At 43.8% G+C, this 24,314-nt stretch overlaps 1 protein-coding gene across 1 annotated transcript; it reads left to right on the forward strand.

The window, feature by feature from the left end:
• Positions 1-41: 41 nt before the first annotated feature.
• Positions 42-5,111, forward strand: NEFM (neurofilament medium). Its single transcript, XM_035023159.1, has 3 exons — positions 42-1,140; positions 1,821-1,945; positions 3,230-5,111. Exons 1-3 carry the CDS (start codon positions 61-63, stop codon positions 4,605-4,607), a joined length of 2,583 nt encoding a protein of 860 aa, XP_034879050.1. The 5' UTR covers positions 42-60; the 3' UTR covers positions 4,608-5,111.
• Positions 5,112-24,314: the final 19,203 nt, after the last annotated feature.

The raw sequence follows: 24,314 nt of genomic DNA on the forward strand, positions 1-24,314 counted from the left end.
AATGGGCTGCGGCGAGACCAGCAGAACGCTGTGACAGCCACACGCCCCGAGGCCTCCAAGATGAGCTACACGTTGGACTCGCTGGGCAACCCGTCCGCCTACCGGCGGGTCACCGACACCCGCTCGAGCTTCAGCCGCGTCAGTGGCTCCCCGTCCAGCGGCTTCCGCTCGCAGTCGTGGTCCCGCGGCTCGCCCAGCACCGTGTCCTCCTCCTACAAGCGCAGCGCGCTTGGCCCGCGCCTCACCTACAGCTCGGCCATGCTCAGCTCTGCCGAGAGCAGCCTCGATTTCAGCCAGTCCTCGTCGCTGCTCAACGGGGGTTCCGGGCCGGGCGGCGACTACAAGCTGTCCCGCTCCAACGAGAAGGAGCAGCTGCAGGGGCTGAACGACCGCTTCGCGGGATACATCGAGAAGGTGCACTACCTGGAACAGCAGAACAAGGAGATCGAGGCGGAGATCCAGGCGCTGCGGCAGAAGCAGGCCTCGCACGCCCAGCTGGGCGACGCGTACGACCAGGAGATCCGCGAGCTGCGCGCCACCCTCGAGCTGGTGAATCACGAGAAGGCTCAGGTGCAGCTGGACTCGGATCACCTGGAGGAAGACATCCACCGGCTCAAGGAGCGCTTCGAGGAGGAGGCACGGCTGCGCGACGACACCGAGGCGGCCATCCGCGCGCTGCGCAAAGACATCGAGGAGGCGTCGCTGGTCAAGGTGGAGCTGGACAAGAAGGTGCAGTCGCTGCAGGATGAGGTGGCCTTCCTGCGGAGCAATCACGAGGAGGAGGTGGCTGACCTGTTGGCCCAGATCCAGGCGTCGCACATCACGGTGGAGCGCAAAGACTACCTGAAGACAGACATCTCGTCGGCGCTGAAGGAGATCCGCTCCCAGCTCGAATGCCACTCCGACCAGAACATGCACCAGGCGGAAGAGTGGTTTAAGTGCCGCTACGCCAAGCTCACGGAGGCGGCCGAGCAAAACAAGGAGGCCATCCGCTCCGCCAAGGAAGAGATAGCCGAGTACCGGCGCCAGCTGCAGTCCAAGAGCATCGAGCTCGAGTCAGTGCGCGGCACCAAGGAGTCCCTGGAGCGGCAGCTCAGCGACATCGAGGAGCGCCATAACCACGACCTCAGCAGCTACCAGGTAGGAACCGCGACTGCGCGGCCAGCCTGCGCCAGCGCCAGCGCCGCGCGCCCCCGACACTCAGGCACGCGACCCGGCGCACTCTCTGCCGCGCTCCCTGGCGGCCGCTGGCCAGTGCGCGCGCGCGACGCCGAGCAAGCTAGAGGCGCAAAGCGGCCTCGCCCCTCCCCATCCTTCTCCACCCCTCCCCCACCCACCGTCTCCAGCTCTTAAGAGCCCTGACCTTTTACAAAACGTGCTTTTTTCCTGGGGAGGTCTACTTTTAAAGTAGGAGGTACACGTTCGAGTAGTTGACAAAGCAGCAAGTTTAGAATAGCTTGTGCAGAAACTCATATATCCTCAACTTTTCCGGCCGTAATCAGAAGAACTCTTAAAATTGGCTTCAGCCCAAAAGGCTCAGAGGAGAAGGGCCAGGTCGGCCGAGGGGTTTTCCCAAACACGTTTGTTTCCTGCTGAGACGAGTTCTAGGTGCACTGGTCTCAATGCGTGGTGTGCCCAGGAAATCTCATATTGTCTAATAGATCCTGTTTATTTATTTGATAACTCCCTTGTTTTTTCTGTTTTTGTTTTTGCGTTTTAAGGGGCTGGAAGCTACAGGGCTTACAGAACGGGATGGGAAGTGGGGGGAGGAGGTAGAAGTTGCTGTTGGAAGGATGAGTCTCTGGCTGTGTCTATTTCAGGATACCATCCAGCAGTTGGAAAATGAGCTCCGGGGCACAAAGTGGGAAATGGCTCGTCATTTGCGAGAATACCAGGACCTCCTCAATGTCAAGATGGCTCTGGATATTGAGATCGCTGCGTACAGGTACCGTGCTCACTACGGACCAGGCGGACCCGGCGGAAACACTTACCGCACTGCGGAGGCTGTTTTGGCAGGAACCCCATCACTTAAGTTAAAGCGAGCAGGTGGCAGGGATCTTAAATCAGTCCGTGGCTTTCTTTCTTAATTAAAAAATATATATATATTCTAAAGAATTGTAAATGTGGTTTTACCACTCTACACAGTTTTAAAAGAGTAAACATTAGTTAAAATAAGTATTTAAAATAAAATGTTTTGAGGGATAGCGCTGATTGATTTCAGTGCTTATGCTTAAACTTTTTTATTTTAGTGAAAAATGTTTTCCAACTGTTTGAAACAAAAACGGAATTTTAGTTTTTAATATTTCATTTAGTGGTTTCAGCTTTTCGACTTCATAATGTCAAGGACAAATTCCAGGACATTCAATTTCTGTTTCTCTGTTACAGCTTACTATTGCCATCATCTGGCTGAGAACAGCTATAGATTGATAGGATGGATATATACACATATATTAGATAGAATATATTAGATATATTAGACAGAATAGAGAGAAAATATGTATATTCTATTTTATTTAGATTTATATCTGCAGACCTAGATACACAACCAGAGAGAGAAAAGAAAAAAAGATTATAAGTCTGCTAACTGATGTCACCTTACTGTTGACTAAGTTCATAGGAGAAAATCCTTGACTAAACACTTTCTCTACTACCAAAAAGTCATCATCATTACATTACAGTAATAAATTGCATTCACAGCTATCTCTCTCTTCAGGAAAGCCGAATAATTATATATTAAATACATACTTTATGATTAAAATTGCAGACCAATTTATAACTTGATATATCCCAAATTCTGATATATGCTAAACGGTTTTCTAGATTTGTTGAACATTATATTTGCTAAAAGAAATTTAGTGTACATCCTGAAAGTCCAAATGCTTAAGAAGGTCATTAATGTTTTTTTGGCCATGAGGAAGCCTTTCAGCATATCCATGGTGCAGCAAATAGACAGCCACAGAGCTGAGATTTGGTGGCTGGGTGTGTTAGTGGACTATTGGGTGTGGTCAGTTACTGCAGCAGGTGATTAGCTGGTGGTCCATGCGAATCTCTGGATATGACACAGTAGACCAGTGAAATGATAGCAGGTATCACACTGGCTTGACAGAATCTTTTATTTATGTGATTCTATTTGTTGAAAGGTACCTGCTGCAATTACCCGTAACGTAATGAAACTCAGAAGGCCACTGAGATTTTAATTATGTCGTGTCTTTTTTTATCCGATCCTTAGAAAACTGCTGGAGGGTGAAGAGACCAGATTTAGCACATTTGCAGGAAGCATCACTGGGCCGCTGTATACACACCGACAGCCCTCAGTCACAATATCCAGTAAGATTCAGAAAACCAAGGTAGAGGCTCCTAAGCTAAAGGTCCAACACAAATTTGTCGAGGAGATCATAGAGGAAACCAAAGTGGAAGATGAGAAATCAGAAATGGAAGATGCCCTGACAGCCATTGCAGAGGAACTGGCAGTGTCCATGAAAGAAGAGAAGGAAGAAGAGGCAGAAGGAAAGGAAGAGGAACCAGCTGAAGAGGAAGTCGTAGCTACCAAAAAGTCTCCAGTGAAAGCAGCTGCGCCTGAACTTAAAGAGGAAGAAGAAGGAGAAAAGGAGGAAGAGGAAGGCCAAGAGGAAGAAGAGGAGGAAGAGGAGGGTGCCAAATCAGACCAAGCCGAAGAAGGAGGATCCGAGAAGGAAGGTTCTAGTGAAAAAGAGGAAGGTGAACAGGAAGAGGAAGGGGAAACAGAGGCCGAAGGTGAAGAAGAGGAAGCTGAAGCTAAGGATGAAAAGAAAACTGAAGAAAAGCGGGAAGAGGTGGCTCCCAAGGAGGAGCCGGTGGCAGAAGCCAAGGTGGAAAAACCGGAGAAAGCCAAGTCTCCCCTGCCAAAATCACCAGTGGAAGAGGTAAAACCAAAAGCAGAAGCTGGAGCTGAGAAAGCCGAGCAGAAAAAGGAAGAAGAGAAAGTGAAGGAAGAAAAGAAAGAAGAAGTAAAGGAATCTCCCAAGGAAGAGAAGGTGGAGAAAAAGGAGGAGAAGCCAAAAGACGTGCCCGAGAAGAAGAAGGCGGAGTCCCCGGTAAAGGAGGAAGTGGCGGAGGAGGTGAGCACCGTCACCAAATCTGTAAAGGTGAGCTTGGAGAAGGATGCCAAAGAGGAGAAGCCACAGCCTCAGGAGAAGGAGAAGGAGAAGGCAGAAGAGGAGGGGGGAAGTGAGGAGGAAGGAGGTGATCAGGGTTCCAAGGAATCCAGGAAGGAAGACATAGCGGTAAATGGGGAGATGGAAGGAAAGGAGGAAGAACAGGAAACTAAGGCGAAAGGCAGTGGGGGAGAAGATGAGAAAGGGGTTGTCACCAATGGGCTAGACCTGAGCCCAGCAGATGAAAAGAAGGGGGGAGACAGAAGTGAGGAAAAAGTGGTGGTGACCAAAAAGATAGAAAAAATCACTAGTGAGGGGGGCGATGGTGCTACCAAATACATCACTAAATCTGTAACCGTCACTCAAAAGGTCGAAGAGCATGAAGAGACCTTTGAGGAGAAGCTAGTGTCTACCAAAAAGGTAGAGAAGGTCACTTCACATGCCATAGTAAAGGAAGTCACCCAGAGTGACTAATATTTGAGTCCATTGCAAAAGGTTAAGCCATATGACAATTTTAATATGCATGTGATTGACAGCTTCAAAACAGAACGGGTTCTCCCATGGGGGCTCCAGACATTGTATTTTACTTTGTGCAATATGAGGGAACTGCATGCAAGCTCAGGGTGCTCCCTCCTCAGTCTTTGGGTGATTCAAATGCATGATATTGTATGTACCTGGGGAATTGGCCAATTTCCTAAGCTGTTGGAAGGGGGGTACTCGGTGGGGGGGGGCGATGTCTTGAGATGTATTATGCAAAGAACCAACTGAGCCAAAAATAATAAATGAAATACAGAACTCTCTTAGCCTTAAGAAAGCTATATATGAATAATTATGTTTACCTCACTGGTGCATTTAAAAAGGACTTTTGTTCATGGGAGAACCTCGTTGACATGCACAGTTTGCAACCTTTCGTTGATTGATGTTAAATGTCACAGCAGTACTTGCTCAATAAAGGTCATATTGGAAACATAGTCGATTGCATGGTGTCATGTCATTTCAAAGTGAAATCTCCACTACCTGACCCTTTCTTTTCCTACAGTAGATTATTTGGTGTGGGGGCAGTTATAAGTGACCTGCATTTCTTATCATTATTTCCCTGAGGGGGATCACTGAGAAAACATAATTGCCAAAAACATCTTCAGGTGTCATAATCTTTATTTAGCCCAATATCCACCTCAACATTTTAAATGTATATTTGTGAAATAAAAATTCAAGCATCAGATAAAAAAGCAAGATTCGTGGGATAAAAGTCTTCAATTTCCGGGTGCCTGGGTGGCTCAGATGGTTAAGCATCTGCCTTTGGCTCAGGTCATGATCCCAGGGTCCTGGGATCGAGTCCCGCATCGGGCTCCCTGCTCAGCGGGGAGCCTGCCTCTCTCTCTCTCTCTGTCTCTTATGAATAAATAAATAAAATCTTTAAAAAAAAAAAAAGTCTTCAATTTCCAAATGTTTTGACCCCAAACCAAAACTCAGAACCTGAAAGTGAGAGGGACAACTCTGGAGTCATAACATGTTGAGACGCAAAGGAAATCACGGCATTTATAACAATGTGTCCAGAAAAAGCAGGACTGAAATCATTAACAGTCCTAACAAGAAATATCAAACACAAATACACACACACACACACACACTCCTTTTCTGTAGCACTGATTCTTGATTTGGTTGACAGAGATTTATACTTTTGGTGTTTTATTAATTGGGGAAAAATAATGTCAAAAATAAAATACTTCACTCAGAAAAAGAAAAATGGTTTTCTCTCATATAGGCAAAGAAGTGTTTTTAGATTTGGAAAAAAAAAGGCCTGATCTTGCACAAGGAAATAATACCACTCCCTTTTCAATATGTATCTGTTCTAGACCTTTAGGACCATTACTAACTTATTAATTAATATATTATTTGTTTCAAGTCCATATTTTTCTTATTAATCAGATCATCCCAATAATATAATCCTCGATGCTCTTTTTAATGGCTTTTCAAGATACCCCAATTTTAATTCCTAAGTGCACCCAGGAAGCTTATTGCTAATATCAATATTTGCAATGATGTTTCCCAATCATTAGCCATTTGTCAATCGTCACAATTTTTGCTGTATCTGCATATCATTTGCATGGTGTATTTACATTTTCCTTTAAAAACTCATGTTTAATGTTAAAACACTAATTTTTCTGAAGTAATAATATCCATGCCATTCACGGTAAAAGAATTTTTAAATATAATCAGCAAAAACTTACGCTAGCTACATAGAATTGAAAAGTTAAAAAGAGCATTTTGGAAAAATTCAGGACAACTCCTAGGTTGGAAGGATGAGCAGAAGAGGTGGGTGTTGGGAAGACCAGCTAAGACAGCCCTGGGACTGGAGGTAGTAGGAATCATCATGTAGTCACAGGGCTGACTAAACTCAAAACTTGTATCACTCCATTGGAATGTTAGAAACACAGCATACATTTGTCCCATGCCTTGGCCAGCAACACAAGAAGCATCTTGATAGTCCCACCAAGACTGGCACCCATGATGCAGCAGCATTTCCCCAGGGAAGAGTCTCTGAGCTCTTATGAAGTGGGAATAGAGGGCACCTGGGTGGCTCAGTCGGTTGAGCAGGGTCCTGGGATCCAGCCCTACATCAGGCTCCCTGCTCAGCAGAGAGTCTGCTTCTCCCTCTCCCTCTGCCCCTCCCCCCCTGCTTGTGCTCACTCTCTCCTCTCTCTCTCTCTCTCTCTCAAATAAGTTAATAAAATCTTTTTTTAAAAAATTAAGTGGAGGAGCATCTGGGTGGCTCAGTCATTAAGCATGTACCTTCCGCTCAGGTCATGATCCCAGTGTCCTGGGATTGAGCCCCACATCGGGCTCCCCGCTCCTGCTGAGGCCTGCTTCTCCCTCTCCCACTGCCCCCGCTTGTGTTCCTGCTCTCGCTCTCTCTCTTTCCGTCAAATAAATAAAATCTTTTTTTAAAATGAAGTGGGAATAGACTGGATCTATATGATGTGTTGTTGAATTTTTAAAATACCTACTAAATAGGGTGCCTGGGTGGCTCAGTCAGTTAAGCATCTACCTTCTGCTCGGGTCATGATCTCGGGCTTCTGAGATCAAATCCATGTCAAGCTCCCTGCCCAGCGGGGAACCTGCTTCTCCCTCTGCCTCTTCCCCCAACCCCCTGCTCTCTCTCTCCCTCTCTTTCTCAAATAAATAAAATCTCTTTAAAAAATAAATAAATATGGGTGCCTAGGTGGCTCCGTCGGTTGGGATCCCCGGGTCCTGGGATCAAGTCCCTCATGGGGCTCCCTGCTCATCCGGAAGCCTGCTTTTTCCTCTGCCTCTGCCCCTCCCCCCTGCTCTGCGTGCAGGCGCCCACGCGTGTGTGCGCTCTCTCTCTCTCGTGCTTTCTCTCAAATAAATAAAAAAAATCTTTAAAATAAAAGGCTAGAAAGAAAGAAAGGAAAAGAAAGAAAGAAGAAAAGAAAGAAGAAAGAAAAAGAAAGCGAGAAAGAAGGAAAGAAAGGAAGAAAGGGAGAAAGAAAAGACTAAATATGTAGCCATTAGTATAAAAATATTTGTCTATACCTAAAATCATTTCATTACCAACACTGGCCCCTGAGGCACAGCTTAGAAACCCCTTTTTGTAGCATGTAGGTTTTCAGATGACAGGACCAATCAGAAGCCCTCCCCAAGGCCAGCTCTAGAGGCTTGTCCCTTCAACTCCAACTTTGTTTTCAGCCCTCCCATTTTCTTTCCTGAGAATAAAAGAATTTTAATAATACTTCCACATATTCCAGAGCACTGTTCTGTCCTCTTTAAAAATAATAGAATATATCATGGGACGCCTGGGTGGCTCAGTTGTTAAGTGTCTGCCTTTGGCTCAGGTCATGATCCCAGGGTCCTGGGATCGAGCCCAGCCTCAGGCTCCTTGCTCAGCGGGAGCCTGCTTCTCCCTCTGCCTACCTCTCTCTCTCTCTCTCACAAATAAATAAATAAAATCTTTAAATAATAATAATAATAGAATATATTTTTGATAAGCCATGCCAACATGTCTAAAGGTATCAGATTGCTTGGTTGTATCATTAATTCAGCAAACATTTATCATGAGCTAGGGCCTGGGAATACAATGATCTCTCCTGGAATTCACTAATTCTATTGGCAATGCCAATTATTATACTACTATTTAAAGAAAAAGCAATGTGAAATTATGTTTTCAAATATGTTCAGTGACAGGGAGAGACTACATTTAAAACTCAGCGTAAACCTCCAAGTATTTATGAAGTTAGAATGCTTTTTCCCTAACTATCATCAGTCCAAGGCTACAATGACATTAAGCCATTGATAAATAGAATTTCTTCTTTTCAGTAGATTGCCTTAGAGATACTTCTTCATTTTAAATGTTGTAAGAAGTACCAAAGCTAATTAGTTCTCAATTTTCAAATCGGAAATTGAGGCACAGAAAAAAAAAAATGTTAACTTTCTCTGGGTCACACAGCTAGTATGTAATAGAGCTGGGATTTAATCCAGATACTCTGGCTCCAGAGCATCTATGCTTAACCCCTTGCAGTACACTGCCCCTCAAATCCATCCACTGTGGCCATCTCAAGTTATAAGGTGATTCTGGGGTGATCTCTTCTTTCTCTTCAGATGGAAAGAAAACAGATCTATGCCATGAGTCCTTCATTTAATATGCCTACAGATCTCTTTACATTAAGAAAAAAAAGATGTGATATCACTTCTTTGTGTCACTGTTTGCATCATGAGAAGAATAAAACCTCCAGACACAAATTAAGCGGTGATTCCTTCTACCACAACAGCTTGCAGTGTACAAAAATGTGGCAAACATTTTTCTTATGACAACTTTAATGTTCAATGGAAAAGGAAAGTGTTATTTCTAGCACACTGTCTTCTATTGCCAGTCAGTGCAGAGACAGTATTAAAACATTGGGATATTCATTCCCACAACAAATAGGTTGGTTGTTCCAGTTTGGAGCAAGTTACTTTTTCCTGTTGGTTTATGGAATTTTCCCAAAGGAAAACAGGAGCTATTTTTCAGTGAATTATTTTATTGGCTTTGTCCAAAATTTGTCCACTTCCAGAGCTCCTCTAGCCTTAGAAGAATAAAGAAAGCTTTGGCAAAAACGATGGATTGGAGTTCACGTCCCAGGTCTGTAGGTAGTTAAATTGTGTGTCTTGAGTCCATTGTATTTTATCCCTCTAAGCTTCTGCTATAGACTGGATGTTTGTGTCCTGCAGATTTGTACATGAAGTCCTAACATCCAATATTATGGTATTGGAGGTGGGCATTTTGGGAGGTGCTTATGTTCTGAGGATGGGGTCCTCATGAATGGGATTAGTGTCCTGATAAAAGAAAACTCAAGGAGCTCCCTTCTCCCCCCACCACGTGAGGACATTGAGAAGAGAGTCATCTTCCACCCAAGAAGCAGGTTCTCACCAGACACTGAATCATGACACCTTGATCTTGGACTTCCCAGCCTCCAGAACTGTGAAAAATAAATTTCTGTTGTTCATAAACCACCTGGTCTAGCATTTTGTTATAGCAGCCAGAACAGACTAAGGCAGCTTCCACTTATTTATCTGTAAAATAGGGGCACTAACATACTCTTCAAAGAGCTGCTGAGGTAATTAAATCAGATGATACCTGTGGAAGTATTTCGCACTGTAAAAGATACATAGTAGCTGATCAAAATCATTGCTGAATATATTGAATTTTAAGTTGGATCAAAGCTATAAGTACAGAATTTATGTAATGTCATCATAAGAAATTGACTGGAATATTAATTTCCTTATATATGACTTCAATGCAGATTGCTATTACAAGTTTATCAGAATAAGTATACAATATAAACATATATGTATGCATAAGCACATATATTTCTTCATCAGTGTACAATGATACACTGTAATATATACATTATGCATATAGAAAAAAATAAGTGGAAAATAATAGCATTTTTCACTACAATAAACCTTTCACTACAATAAACCATAGAAGCTGCTTAGATACCAAATAATCCACCTACATAATCATGGGGTTTAAAAGTTTCTTGATGCAAATTATTTAAAACAATATTGAGAATTAGAGAAATAATTTTGGGCTAAGCCTATGAAGACAACTTTAAATCCCCAAATCCATATTGATTGTGCTCCACATCATAATGTGAGGCTCTCAGAGTTCTCTTCTACTTCTTATTTGAGGTATTTTGAAAAATGATTACATTATATCTTTAATAGGTTATTAGTTTTAGGTAATACTCCTTAAGTCTAATTAGCATTCTTAATTTAGAAGAAACCATAGTTGAAAAAAATTAGCAGTTGTCTAGGTCAAAAGCCTTTCTTTACAATATTTAAGGGGAGGGTAATCATTCCAAAGACCTAAATAGGATGTTAGACCACTTACGTAGGCCCACCCCCATGCCTCTGGTCTTGCTTTGGAAGTATGGGGAGATGGGAGAGGAAGAGGGTTAAGAGAAAGGAATCAAGGGCCCAAGAACTTGAGTGACAATATTGTTTTCAGAAGACAGACACAGGAGATTCCCGATTCTGAATCAAAATCATAGGATCACAAGTTGGAGACCAACTGCAAATATCATAGGCTCTATCTTGGGGTTTTCTCACATTCATAAAAGAGTAGGCCATGATGATGCCATGAAAAAGAGATGTCAATGAAATTAACCTCCTTGTCTAATTGGAGCCCAGTGCAGGGCTTGAACTCAAGACCCTGACTGAGATCAAGACCTGAGCTGAGATTGAAAGTTGGATGCTCAACCATCTAAGCCACCCATGTGCCTCTCGGTTCTCATCTCTTAAGGGAATTTTGGTGAAAAGGGTAAAATTACCTGTTCACATTTGGGCTTCTGAATACCCTTAATTTTAACAGTTTATAATCTCCTCCAGAAAACCACAGATTGGTTGAAAACACAGAGTAATATAGCACAAACACAGAGTAACATGGTAATATGCTCTTGGACTTGGGAAACCTGGAACTCACCATAAGTCACAATATCTCCACACCTCCCATTTTAACTTGAAAACCTCAAGGATAGTTTAAATCTTGAGATAATGTTTTTAAACCTTTCTCAATTTAGATGTCAAAAATTTATTCATAGCCAGAAAGAATATTTCAGCTAAAGAGAACTTGAAATAGCATGTACTAATATTTAGAAGGATAAAAAGCTAAGTGTTATTAATTTATATCCACTTATATATGTAATATGTGAATACCTGGAGGGGGAAAAAGGAAACTGTCTATCCTTTTTTCCAGATATCTTTATAATCCAGACTACCCAGTTGTTTCTGAACTGAATTTCGGAGTGGCCCAATTAAAATTACAAATTTAAACATAGCAGTGAATAACCATCTTTGATAAATAGTAGGTGGCTAGTAAATGGTAAATTCTCCTTGTTATTATTAGTAGTAGTAGTTTAAAAAGTATTAATTAAAGTCATAGCATATATTAAATTATCATATTTAGAAGTGATACACATAAAAATTCAATCTATAGCAAACCTTTAAGAAGAGCTAGATACCTTTGAACTCTATTTACTATTTGTTAGTTAGAATCACAGAATCCTAAAAGTTGAATTCGCTTCTGATTTTGAACTCCCCTTTTTTGTGCCTGAAAAGTAGTTGCCTCTCCTATAATGGAGCACCTAGAGTGACAGGAAAAGTTACTTTGTCCTGAGGCATGCATCAGGCAGCTTTAACTGTTTGCCAATCCTTCTTTCCACCATTCCAATATCTGACCCCCTACACTGGTGCAAGTTCTGAGGAGTCATATCAATCTCAATTCCCTTTTTCCTAGAACTGACCTTCAGAAAGGTGAAGGCCCAGGCCCAAATCCAAATAACTCATCACAATAATAATTGTGAAGCTTATTATATGCCAGGCACGTTATCTGTAATAAATCATTGAATCCTCATAAGAAATATATGTGCAAGTATTATTTTCATTGTCATTTTTTGCAGATGTTTGGGCCTAAGGATTAGAATTCAGGCCTTTCTCATATAAAGCCCATACCTTTTCCACTACATACATTTCCAGAAAAGATAGCAAATATATATTCTGTGTTTGTTCACCTCTGGAATGAATCTTTGTCCACTGGGCCTCGCCTGCCCTAAGCAGTCCCCATTGTTCTTTTTTTTTTTTTTTTTTTTAGTTTATGGAGGAATTAACTGACCTCCTAGAGTGTTCGTTTATAACTCATTGCTGTATAAATGGCAGAAACATCACATCCATCATCAGTTCCCCTGGGTTATCAGCTAGGTTCCATTATCCTCTGCTTGAATATGTAAATTTACTTTGTGGAATCCTCTTTACCAAATAAAGTATATTAAGGTTCTGACTGGTACATGAAACACCTCATGTCCCTATTTTTTCCATTTCTCACACTCTAAAGAAGGCAATGAGCAAGCGAATGTTTCTTCTATTAGTTACTCACCTATAACATAAGTATTCTGTAGGGTACAGCAACTGTACCTGCCTATCATCTTTGATCAACAATTTGTTCCTTAGAGAAAACAAGGAAAAGTATTTTGATTGGATTAAGGTGATTATTAGGTATCAAGTGAAATTATTTCTATGTATCTATCATTAAATAGGTTTGGACAGTTCTAATAAAAAGTGTTTCTTGAATGTAACCTGTTGGAAATTTGGACAAATTTTGTTATTTCACTTCCATAACCCACTCACTGCAATCTGTTACTATCATAACTTGAGATGAAATTTCCTTCGCTGGGCATTACTGTCTATCTTACTAATCACCATGTCCCTGTGAAAGAAGTTAACCGTGTCCATCTACTGGGTTCATTCCCTTAGCATATTAGAATGAGTATTATAAATAGAAACAAATCATGTGGTCATGACATTTGGAGGACTGATGCCCATCTCCATTCTTAATCAGCTGCCCATGAAATAGCCACCAATATTCCTAAAGTTTTCACTTTCTCATTGGCAATTAGCAAACTGCTCTGCTTCATGTCCTTTGTGAAGGATATGCTTATAGTTCTCAGGAAGAGACATGGATCTCAATATTCTCATTAAAAGATGTAAAATGCAAGGTCTGGGGGGGAAAAAGTGAAAGAGGCCTTTCAAAGTATTTACCTCCTCCTCAAACTGGGTAAAAAGAAGTGAACTCTTACTGGAGAAAGGAGAAAGACTTGTCAAAGGATGAGAAAATTAATAACATTAGAGACTTACACCTTGCCCATATTAACCTTCTATAAATCCATGTGTTATCAGAAAAGAGAAAACTATATAATTAACTGCCACGCTAACACTCGATTCAGTTCCACACTTGGCATTTCATCATATGATACATTTCATGATGTTGGCAAGGAATATCAATTTCCACATTGCACAGACACAATACCCCTGCCCCCCTTGCTGCAGCATTGGAGCAAGGCCACTAACAAGAGTCATCTATCTCTATGCGTACTCCCAACCTCTGCCCGTAACTACAAAGGCTGTGTCTGAAATGTCATATTGAGAACTTCTCAAAACTTGAAACTTTTTTTTCCTATTTCCATCCTTTTCGGTGGTACTGGTCAGACAGAGCCTTGGTTTCAAATTATTTACTTGGCTCTTCCCCCAAATCTCTGCAAACAATGAAAACAATCTAAGAAATACAACATAGCTTTTAAAAACACAGATTTTGGTTTGGAATCTCAAGTCTGAACTTCCTAGCTGAGTTGCTAAGTCAGAGGTCACTCAAGAGAAGAAAAATACAAAAACATTCTAAGGGTTTCAAACAGCATGGGAATTAATGCAGGGAAATGGTACCACAAAGTTAAGGCAAGGTTGAGAAGCGAAAAGGGGGTGAATTAGTCAGCTCTGGCTGCCATGACGAAATCTCCTAGACTGGGTGGCTTAACAACAGTTTATTTTCTCATAGTTCTGGAGGCTGGAAGTCCAAGATCAAAATGCCTGTATGGTCAGGTTCTGGAGAGAGGTCTCTTTCTGGCTTGTAGACAGCCACTTTCTCACTGTGTTTTTACATGGCTGAGAGAGAGAGAGCTAGATCATTTCATTTGTCGTCTTATAAAGCCACGAATTCTATCAGATCTGGGCCCCATCCTTATGACTTCATTTACCCTTAACCACTTCCATAAAGGCCCTATCTCCAAATATAGTCATACTGAGGGGTTTGGGCTCCAACATATGAACTTGAGGGGGACACAATTTAGTCCTTAGCAGGAGACAATGAGGCAATGAGAAATTAGTAACAGAAAGAAGCCGTTATCATCTCTAGGATTGGAGTGACACAAGTAGATGTTGTTACCAGAACCCAGAAGCCAGGGCCATCTGGCAGAAGCTTAGGTCCCTGGCGGCAGAGGCAGCCTGGGGAGAACTGAGACTATGGGAGGGAGGCCTTGTCCAACGGAAGCCAGACTCAAAAGGGAGATGCAAGCACCATGGGATAGGTTGCCTAAAGCAGGGCTGGGAATGCCAGGGAAAATCCTCTGATTTTCCCCTCTCCCTGTCCTCCACTCTTTCACCAGTACCTCCCATTGGCCCATACTCCCTGGAAGCTATTCAGCAAGGGAGTCTGGGATATGTGGTTCCTCTACAGAGCAGAGCAGGGCCAAGGTGAGGTATGGAGCTGAGCGCAAACTGACAGATGACTGGCACACTCACTGTGTGACCTTGGGCAACTCTCTTTTCTGAACATCAGTTCTCTCATCTGCAAAATAGGGCCAATAAAAGAGTTATTTGTAGATTAAGGGATATAATTCTTGTGAAGCATTAGGTCAGAGTAAATTCTCTATCCTGTGATTAGAGCTCAAAAATGCTATTTGTCAATTAGTCAGGGGATGTATGTTTATTTTAGCTTGTCTTAACAATGAACAATCAGGAAGCTATGGTCAAGAGAACTAGTCTCAGGATCAATAAACCAGGAAAATCCAAATGCAAATTTGAACTAAGCTATCTTTAAAGTGAAACTTCTAAGAAGGTTAAAATAACTACAAAGTGCCCATCCCAGCTTCCTTTCTGCTGTCTGCTTCCTTTCTCCTTATACACTTCCACTTGAGGCCCTTGTCTTTCTCTTTCCCCTTTGTCCAAAAGTTCCAAGGTTGTGTATAAAAATTAAGATCATTAATCATTGGATCAATGGATTAAAACCAATGCATCATTAATCCGTTCAGATTTTTCCTCATTTCCAGCTTTAGACCAAGGGAATGTTTAGGCCCTTTATATAGATCATCTTCTTTATGGAATGACTCATCTTACTCAGGAACAAGGGTCTTAGCAGATGTCCTTTGTCTCTAAGAGACAAATAATGGCACTGTTTGGAGCCATTCAGCATATGACCCCCTCACCATGAACTGCTTGCCAAGGGGAAGGCCATATCATTCTGCCAGTGTCACATCTGTCCTAAAGAGGACACAGTGCAGTAAAGATGGCAGATGGAATGAGTCTCAACTTCTCTGCATCTCACTTCCTGGAAAAACTGCACATCTCAGACCAAAGGAGGCCCAAATGCTACCCACAAAGCTGAGGTCCCCAGGTGGCAGGCATGGGCTATTTCTCACATGAATCAAGGTAAGGGCATCTGATCAGCTTTGGGACTAAAACAATGGTAGGATTTGAATGCAAATGCAGAAAATAATCAGGACACAGTTGGGTCTCAGGGACAGAAGGGTTAGAGTTAACAGATTCAAAATCTAGTTTTTACCTACTGGAAAACAATGCTCAAGCAGGAATCATTTCAAAAGCAAGCTTCCAGGAAAACCAGAATCTTGTTGTAATCAAGGCCTTCTTCCAGGCCTACCTCCTTTGGAGTTAGACATGAGCATGTCCAGCACAGTCACCCAAGAAGCACGTGAGGCCTGGCTGTGTTTGTGCCCCCAAAAAAGACAGAAGGTCAGAAAATATGCTGGAGAAGAGTCATATCAAAGATAGCTGGTCACATGAGTCTCTATGCAACGGCGACATCGTCTCTACAGCAATGCCGATAATTAAAACACCTAAAACTTGTCTATTTCTCTATAGTTTAGAAAAGAGCTTCAGATACATCATCCTGCTTAAGGCCTCACAATATGTAGGACAGATATTGTGATTTTTCTTCTCAATTTGTGGAAATGGAAGCTCAGGGAAGTGATTTATCCATACATATAAGGGGAGAATCACCAGTGGGCCCTACCACACGCATTCCTAGGACATTCTTTAAAAGAAAGGATATTTAACTTTTACATTCAAGTGTAATGACTTTTTCATTGTGGAATATTGGCATTGTAGAATATTCTTCCATATTCCTGCCATCTTAGATAACTGTTACATTTCAGCACACTTCCAACTTTTTTCTATGTACAAATCGATATGGATGGATGTGATCATGCTGAAAATATCATTAAGTAACCCACATTTTCAGTAACAAATTCAGTAACATTTTTCAATATATTATAAATGTTTTTCATTTTTTTTAAATTAATCACCATGACTAGATTATTACATGGATGCAGCATTTATCGTATCCCACCATCCTTCTGCAAACAGCTCCCTTGTCTGGTCATTGTAATCTATTTGTTCCAGTTCATTCAACAGTTTCAACGCCACAATACTACAACCCCAAACTGTGTAGATTATGAAAATAAAAGATTTGGTTGACAAAAAATAATCTTTATTATTATTATTATTATACTTGGCCCTTTCTTAAAGCTCAAACTACCAATTTATAATCCACGGATGTTCATTGAGCATCCAGTTCACGGGGGAGTCATATCAGCTATGGAAGTGAGTAACTGATATTTGATTCATCTGACTTGAATATGATGCAGGGGAAGCAATCTGTGGTGAGGTTGTTTTTGGCTTAAAAACTGACATTAGGCAAAATAAATATCAATAGCCAGGGTCACGATGTAGGCGAAACAGGTTTGAGGAAAAAAGTTCAAAAAGGACAGCAATTCAAGAGACCAAAGGAGGATCAGGAGAGGTAAGAATCTTACCATAACTAAGAAAGAAAGCTTGAAGAGAAAGAACTGACAATGGAGTTTGGTGGGGAAAGCATGATCTAACTAATAGTCAAAAAATACACTTATCTCTTGGGTGGCCTTGGGCATGTCCCTCCACAGATTCTCAGAATCCTGAGGATGGAAGCAACATTATCATCACAGTTATATTTATGTTTATTATGCATTTAGTAAGTGTCAGGAAACAGGCTAAAAGGCTTTACATAAATGACTTTGTTTAATTTCAAGGTCATAACCACCCTATGAAAAGAAAAGTATAAAATCCATTGTAACAGATAAGGAGTTGAAGATCGGGGACTTTGAGAAACCATCCAATGTCACACAACCAGTAACTCTCAGAGAAAAGACTTCGACCAGTTCTCTCGGATACATGCTCTCTACTCTACACCAAAACACTGTTCTTGAAAGGACATCAAGTTTAGTCCTACCCCCGTGATCCTTAAGTCCACTTTATAACAATCTGCCAAAACTGGAAAAACCCCGGTGATGAGGTCTACTGTCTACCAAGCAGTCCATTCCATCCTGAACAACTCTGAATGCATTAATTCATTTAGTCATTCAACAAATATTTGTAAGCACAAATATTTTATGGGACAGGCATAGCTCCAGGCCCAAGGAATATAGCAGTAAATAAATTGAGTCCTTTCCTTGTGGAGCTTATATTCCTGTGGGAGGGAGAAGGGAAAAACAAAACGAAACAGAAAACAAATATAAAGCATTCAGAGGGTGATAAATGCTTTGGAGAAAAGGAAAGTAGAGTAAGGAGATTAGGAAATATTGAATGGGGAGAAAGGAGTTGCTATTGTATATAAGATAGTTAAGGAAGTTCTCTCTAATACATAGGACATATTGAAGAGATAAGATGCAGATATCTATGAGAAAGATACAGATACATATGAGAGAATCCATTCCAGGTCAAAAGAACATCAAGTGCAAAGGCTCTAAGTGAATCCTTATTTGGCATGTTTGGGGAGTAACGAGGAGGCCAGGGTGGTGGGAACAGAATAGTCAAGAGGGAAGTAGACATTAAAGAGAGGTGGGGCCTGATCCAGTGCAGGATAAAGTGCAAAGCTTTAGAGGGTTCTGAGCAAAGGAATGACACAGGTGCATTTTGAAAGAATCACTCTGGCTACTATGTTGAGTATGGATGGGGGACAGGAGGAGCTGAGGACAAAAGGGCCAGTCAGGAAACTACTGCAAGTTTGGTATCAAACTTAGAATCAAAGAGGTAGCACCAGTGATGGTGAGAAGTACCAGGTCACTGGTCATATTTTGAAAGTAAAGTCACTAAGGTTTGTCAATAGAGGATTACAGAGAGTAGAAGAAAGGAGAAATTGAAGGTGACTCCAGAGTGTTTGGCCTAGGAAACAGGGAGCATGGAGTTTCCATATTGATATGAGAACACAAGGAGAAGACTAAGAGGGCAGGTTTAGGGAAAAGGAAGGGAAATGGGACAGAGGCTTTGCCATGGGAAGTTGACTGCCCATGAGACATTGAAGTTGAGATGGTCTCTCAAAGGAAGCCAATTGCCACAACCTCTGTGCCCTTATTTAACCTGTAAAATGTGTAGAATGCATGTCCTCCGAGCTCTCAGTGTTATGAGAAAAGGTGAAAGTGCTATCAAAAGTAAAACACACTATCAAACCTAAACCTTGTGATGGTGATCATTTTTATAGTCATTGAAATTGAAATCTCAGCTGCGAAGAATGAAAGGAATGCACAGATGGGGACTTTCTCCCCATATGGATAGTAGGATGGGGACAAAGGAGAAAACAAGCCTGATGACAGAGATGTACAATGAATGTGTTGGCTTCCACCGTGTAACATGGCCTTGGCGTTGATGGCATGCATGGGCTGCTTGCAATCGCCGGGCAATTATTTAAGGCTTTCCAAGCAATTTTCTGATCTTGATGTTTCAGAGTCAAGTCATTCCTGGTCAAAAAGTTCTGCTTCGGGAATTACGATTGGCAATTTGCTTGCTCTGAAACAAAAAGCTGGCTTTATTTTCTGGTCCTTTAGCCTCATGCTTCAACTCCATGTCCCACATGTGTGCCCTGGGAGAAGGGGACTCTTACAACAGACAGAGTCCCAGATTCCATGCTGCTGGGGTGACAGCCACACCCCTCCAAAATGACAGCAGTATATGGCTATCCCCACATTGATCTCCACACTGGAACGGCAGCTGCCCATCTTCCAGGGGACAGAGCACAAAGTGAATTCTCAGTGTGTGAAGCCGGAGTCACTCAACTGGTTCACTGAATTGAAAACTAAGCACTTAAATTCAGCTTGTTTATTTTACAGGCAAGTGTCTGTTTAAGAAGAAGAGAATTTCAAGTGGTTTCTCGAGCTGTACGTTTTTTTACACAAACAACTTACTGTTGATTTGAAGAGCGAAAGAAGACAGGTGAGTGTCAAACGCCTTGAGCTTCTCTGATTTATACACTTATTTCCAAGGCAATAGGTGACCCCTGATAGAACTATTTCATCTGTCAGATATCAAATGATCGGTAACAAAGTCAAAAATCCCAGAGAGGAAGAAAAGGGGAGAGGGAGAGAAAATCCCATGTTAAATGGTACCGATCTGTCCACTTTTGAACCAGTGTTGCGGTAACCGAAAAGACTACAACACAATCTACTAATATCTGGGCCCATCAAAAAAGAACAAGAATAACAATAGCATTATTTTTGATGGGACAGCATTATATGGTGCAGGGAAATACACCGGAGTCTTAGACTCTAGTTCCAGCTCTGCTGTAACCAATTGCATCATGTAAGTCACTTTATTCTTCTGAATCTCAGTTTCCTTGTATGTAAAACAAGAAATATCTTAGGTAGCTTCTCACTTTGGAATTCTATTATTCGATGAAATTTTGCACCCGTGGAGCTCTCTCTTTGAAGGGCTAATGATATTGAAGGGGAAACCTTCAAAACACTAGCAAGATTTGTACCCCAAGCATTGAGCTTCAAACACACAGATCTGATTGCAGCCTCACATATAACATGGACAAAACCTACCCTTGATGTTGCCCCTGCTGCAAAACCTGCTGCATCTTCCCCCATTTCACTCAGGAAAAACTCCATTCTCCCAGGTTCTCAGATTAAAAACTTTGGAGTCATCCTTGACTCCACTCATTCTCCCACATCTCACCTTCCAGCAAATTCCACTGGCTCTACTTCCAAAATCTATGCAGAATTCTACCCCAACCCAGAGCCCCCAGCACAAGGATCTATGAACAAATCATCATCATTACTCACCAACTGTCAGGAACCTCCACACTTGCCCCCTTCACTCATCTTCAACACACAGCCAGAGTGATTATTAACACACAAGACACACCATGTCACTGTTCTGACTGGAAACCCTCCCAAGACTTTCCATGGCTTACCATCTCCCACAGGGTAAAATCGAAAGTCCTCACTCCGTCTGCAAGGCCTCACCTCGCTTACCCACTACCTCTCTTGACCTCACCTTGCACCACTTCTCACCTCAGCCTCTTTATTCTTATTCCAACACACTGAGCAGGCTCCCACCTCAGAGCACCTGTTACCTGCTTTCTCTCTCACTTGTTTCAGGTCTCCGACCAATGTCACCTTAACAGAGAAACCTTCCCTGACCAGCCAACATAAAAGGGCACCCCCTGATCAAACTCGATCCCATTTACCTTACTTTATTTTTCATTATTACCCATATCACCCGAGATAGCATATACGTTTTTTAAAACTCATCTGCCTCTATGAAAACAGGACATTTTTATTGTAAATGCTGAATCCCCCAGGGCCCAAGGACAGTATCTGGCCTATAAAAGGTACTTGTAAATTATCTGTTGAATGAATGAGTGAATGAATGATATAAACTTCCTGGAACACTGGGCGCCTGGGTGGCTCAGTTGGTTGAGCGACTGCCTTCGGCTCAGGTCATGATCCTGGAGCCCGGGATCGAGTCCCGCATCGGGCTCCCTGCTCGGCAGGGGGTCTGCTTCTCCCTCTGCCCTCTTCCCTCTCGTGCTCTCTGTCTCTCATTCTCTCCCTCTCAAATAAATAAATAAAATCTTTAAAAAAAAAAAAAAAAACTTCCTGGAACACTTACCAGCAGATGTGGCCTACAATGAGCCCCTGAACCTGGCATCCAGCCCCAGGACAAAGACTGGCCCAACATATGGGCTCAGAGGCCTTGAGCCCTCTTGAGCCTCACCTTCTTCCTTCCATTGGTCCTCCCATACACCAGCGCTGACTCTGCCTGGTCCCAGGCCAGGCTAAAGCTCTCCCTGGGGCAGATATGAGGTCCAGAGAAATTTCTAGTGCATGTTTTCGAACCACCACCCAGCCCTGGAAGAGAGCGAGAGAATATTATACCAGTAATTTTCACTTGGGTTCTCCCACGTAAGTTTTCCCACAAGGGCCTGGGCAGCCTCAAAGGGTCTGGGGGATGAGGGCCCCAGGACATCACAAAGGGCAGTACCAAAGGGCCTTACTTCGGCAGGCCTCCAAATGGAAGTGAGTGCTGGCCCTCAATGTTCTACACAAGTTCTTCCACCAAAACTGTCTAGGATAATGAGTGAATGTTTAGAAGAAAAGACATGAAACGAATGTCTAGCCTTTGGCCAATGTGTAGCTTATAACACGCAAAGGGAGAAAGCTGAGCCTCTCTTCTTGCCTCCCTTTTGTTTCACAGAAAGGCGTACTACCTTCTCCGCCTCCCTCTCCACACCCAAGAGTGGGAGTGAGCTGCAGATCTAAACTGGTTCTTCTCTTTACTAGGGCTTCTCACGCTTAATGCGCACCTGAATCACCTGAGTTCTGGTTAAGATGCAGGTTCTAGTTCAATAGGCTTGGGGTGGGGCCAAGGCTCTACATTTCTAACAAGCACCTAAGTGATGCAAACGCAGCTGGTCCACTGTCTATCACGAAATCAGAAGGTGGTCGCATCAAGCCCGCCTGGGCCTGAGCTGCTTTCTCCGGGTGTGGTCCCCTTCCTCCAGCTCCCATCCCCACCGCAGCACTGCCGAAGCCTCAGAGTCCGGTTTCTTTACATTAAAATCCGATTCCTGAGCGGCTTAAGCTTCAGGCCAGGCCTCCGAGGGAAGAGAACAGCCTAGTGTGACTGCGGTTGCCCCCCTAGCGTGTTCCAGCCTGGGCTCCCGGAGCCGCCCCCGCCCCGGCTGAGACGCCTCTGGGCTTGCTGAGAAGGACCGGTGACAGAAGTTTCCCGAGAGGCTGCGTTTCTGGAGAGACGCCAAGTCGCGCCCGCCCGGGGACAGCAGTGGGCTCAGCGCCGCTGCGGACCTTGGGGGCTGTCCTCCGGGCGCGGCGACCTGGAGAAAAATCGAGCAAAAGATGGATTCCGAGGGCCTCTCCCCCACCCCTTCCGTTCTCCGCCCCATCCCCAAATGACTGGGCTTCCTGCCGAAAATGTGTCACCCAATCTGCTCTAAAGCATTTAAGTCTTGGAACTTCACCGTGTGCGGGGTGGGGTGGGGGCGGGGGTCCCAGTCGCTAGAGAATTTGCCGCGGCCGCATTCTGCACTTTTGGGGGGGGGTCGCTCTCTCTGGGGGACTGCGGGCTGCACCGGGTCACTGCGCCACGCCGGCTTCCCCTCCAGGAAGCATCCCTGGGCTCTGCCCATTCACCGCGCGGATAGAAGCAGCTGGTTAAGCGCCCCCCCCCCCCCCCCCCCCCCACCCCGGCCCAACCCGGTGCTCTGGGTCTCTCCTGGTAAGATGGAAAGAAAAAAAGAAAAGACCTGTGACCAGCGGCGGCCGGAGAGTCGGGTGGCGCCGAGGCGACCCGAAGGCGGCTTACAGCGGGGGAAGAAAAGTGACATTTGGCCTTCTTAGAGAACATTTTGATTTTTCCAAGACTTTCATCTCGGCTCATTAGATCCTAACAGGTTACGGAGGTGTATTGCTCAAATTGTTTTTAAAAGTATGAGACGGCTACATGTTTCCGTGTAATTCTGAGACACCATCAGATGCGCTGCGTTCTACCTAGGAACACAGCCGCTCTGGGCTGAGGGGCCCGGATCCTGCCTCGCGTCCTTCTCTCCGCCACGCTGCGGGGCGAGGGGAGGGGAGCCGAAGGTGTCGGGACCGCGTCTAGCTGGCCCCGGGCAGACGAGAAGGAAAGATCCTGACCCTACAGTTAGACCTTCGGCTCCTCAGGAAGGACGCCCTGCCGCTGGGCGAACGGAAGTGCGGTGCTACTCCTCTTGCTTGAATGATCCCTGAGTTGCAGCAGTGTTGTTTCACGAGCGGGCAAGGAAGAGGTGCAGGGCTGCGGAGGCTCCGGGCTTCTGCGACTTGAACCGAGAGACGCCTGCCGCACGCCCTCTCAGAATAACAAACTGAGGGGTGAGCGCCCGAATAACACTCTCCCCACCGCAGAAATGCGCCGAGTGGATTGCTTTGCGTGACTGGGGGCGGGGGGCGCTTTGTTGAATGGCTGTTTGTCATCCCAGGAAAAGTGCCGCAGTGCTGTGGAAGCTGCAGTCCGCCTCCACTCCTCATCTCTGGAGACTTCGGCCGAGTTCTGGGTTGCTAAAGCTCTCTCCGGAGGCACCCTGGCCGTTTTCTAATTTCCTTTCTTCGGTGGGGCCGGAAGGCATTGGGGGCTGGCCGACGTTACAGGGGGGGATAGAGAACAAGCGGTCTCTGGCTCCATCTTTCCCAAGTGCTCCGACTAAGTCACCAGGGTCACTAAGGCCCTTTGGAGATCTGGTTCACACTCTCAGGCCGAGGCTGCACACACATTCTCGCACTAAGTGCAGCATTACCAGGACTCTGCGTCCTCAGAACCCGGCCAGTCCCCCGGGGCACCAACGGACAAACACGTTGCACCTGTGTCTGGGGAAGGTGGTGCACTTTATTCTCGCCTCAAAATCGCCCTCTGATTTCACATGTCTGATACCAATTCTTCTGTCTTAAACTGTGTGAATGATATGTGGCTTACAGTTGAGATTCTCCTTCACACATAGGCTCCCGTGAGTGTGCTAGGTGGGGGAGGAGAAGGAGAAAGCCAGAGGTTCTCTCTAATGGGTGTGTGCATGTATGCTTGTGTGTTTTAACCTCTGCAGTAAAAAGGTGGGGTTTTCCAGTGACTGAATAATTAGAAATAAATCAACAGCTCAGAACGAGTAGATCATTCCTTTCTCTCAAACAAGAGATGATTAGGTAAAACACAGAGTTTTAACATAGGGTTTCTGTCTTTAGTAATAGGGGAGAT

Source organism: Mirounga leonina, unplaced genomic scaffold (assembly GCF_011800145.1).
Source record: "Mirounga leonina isolate KUSES-001 unplaced genomic scaffold, KU_Mleo_1.0 Mir_176, whole genome shotgun sequence".
Classification (NCBI taxonomy): Eukaryota; Metazoa; Chordata; class Mammalia; order Carnivora; family Phocidae; genus Mirounga; species Mirounga leonina.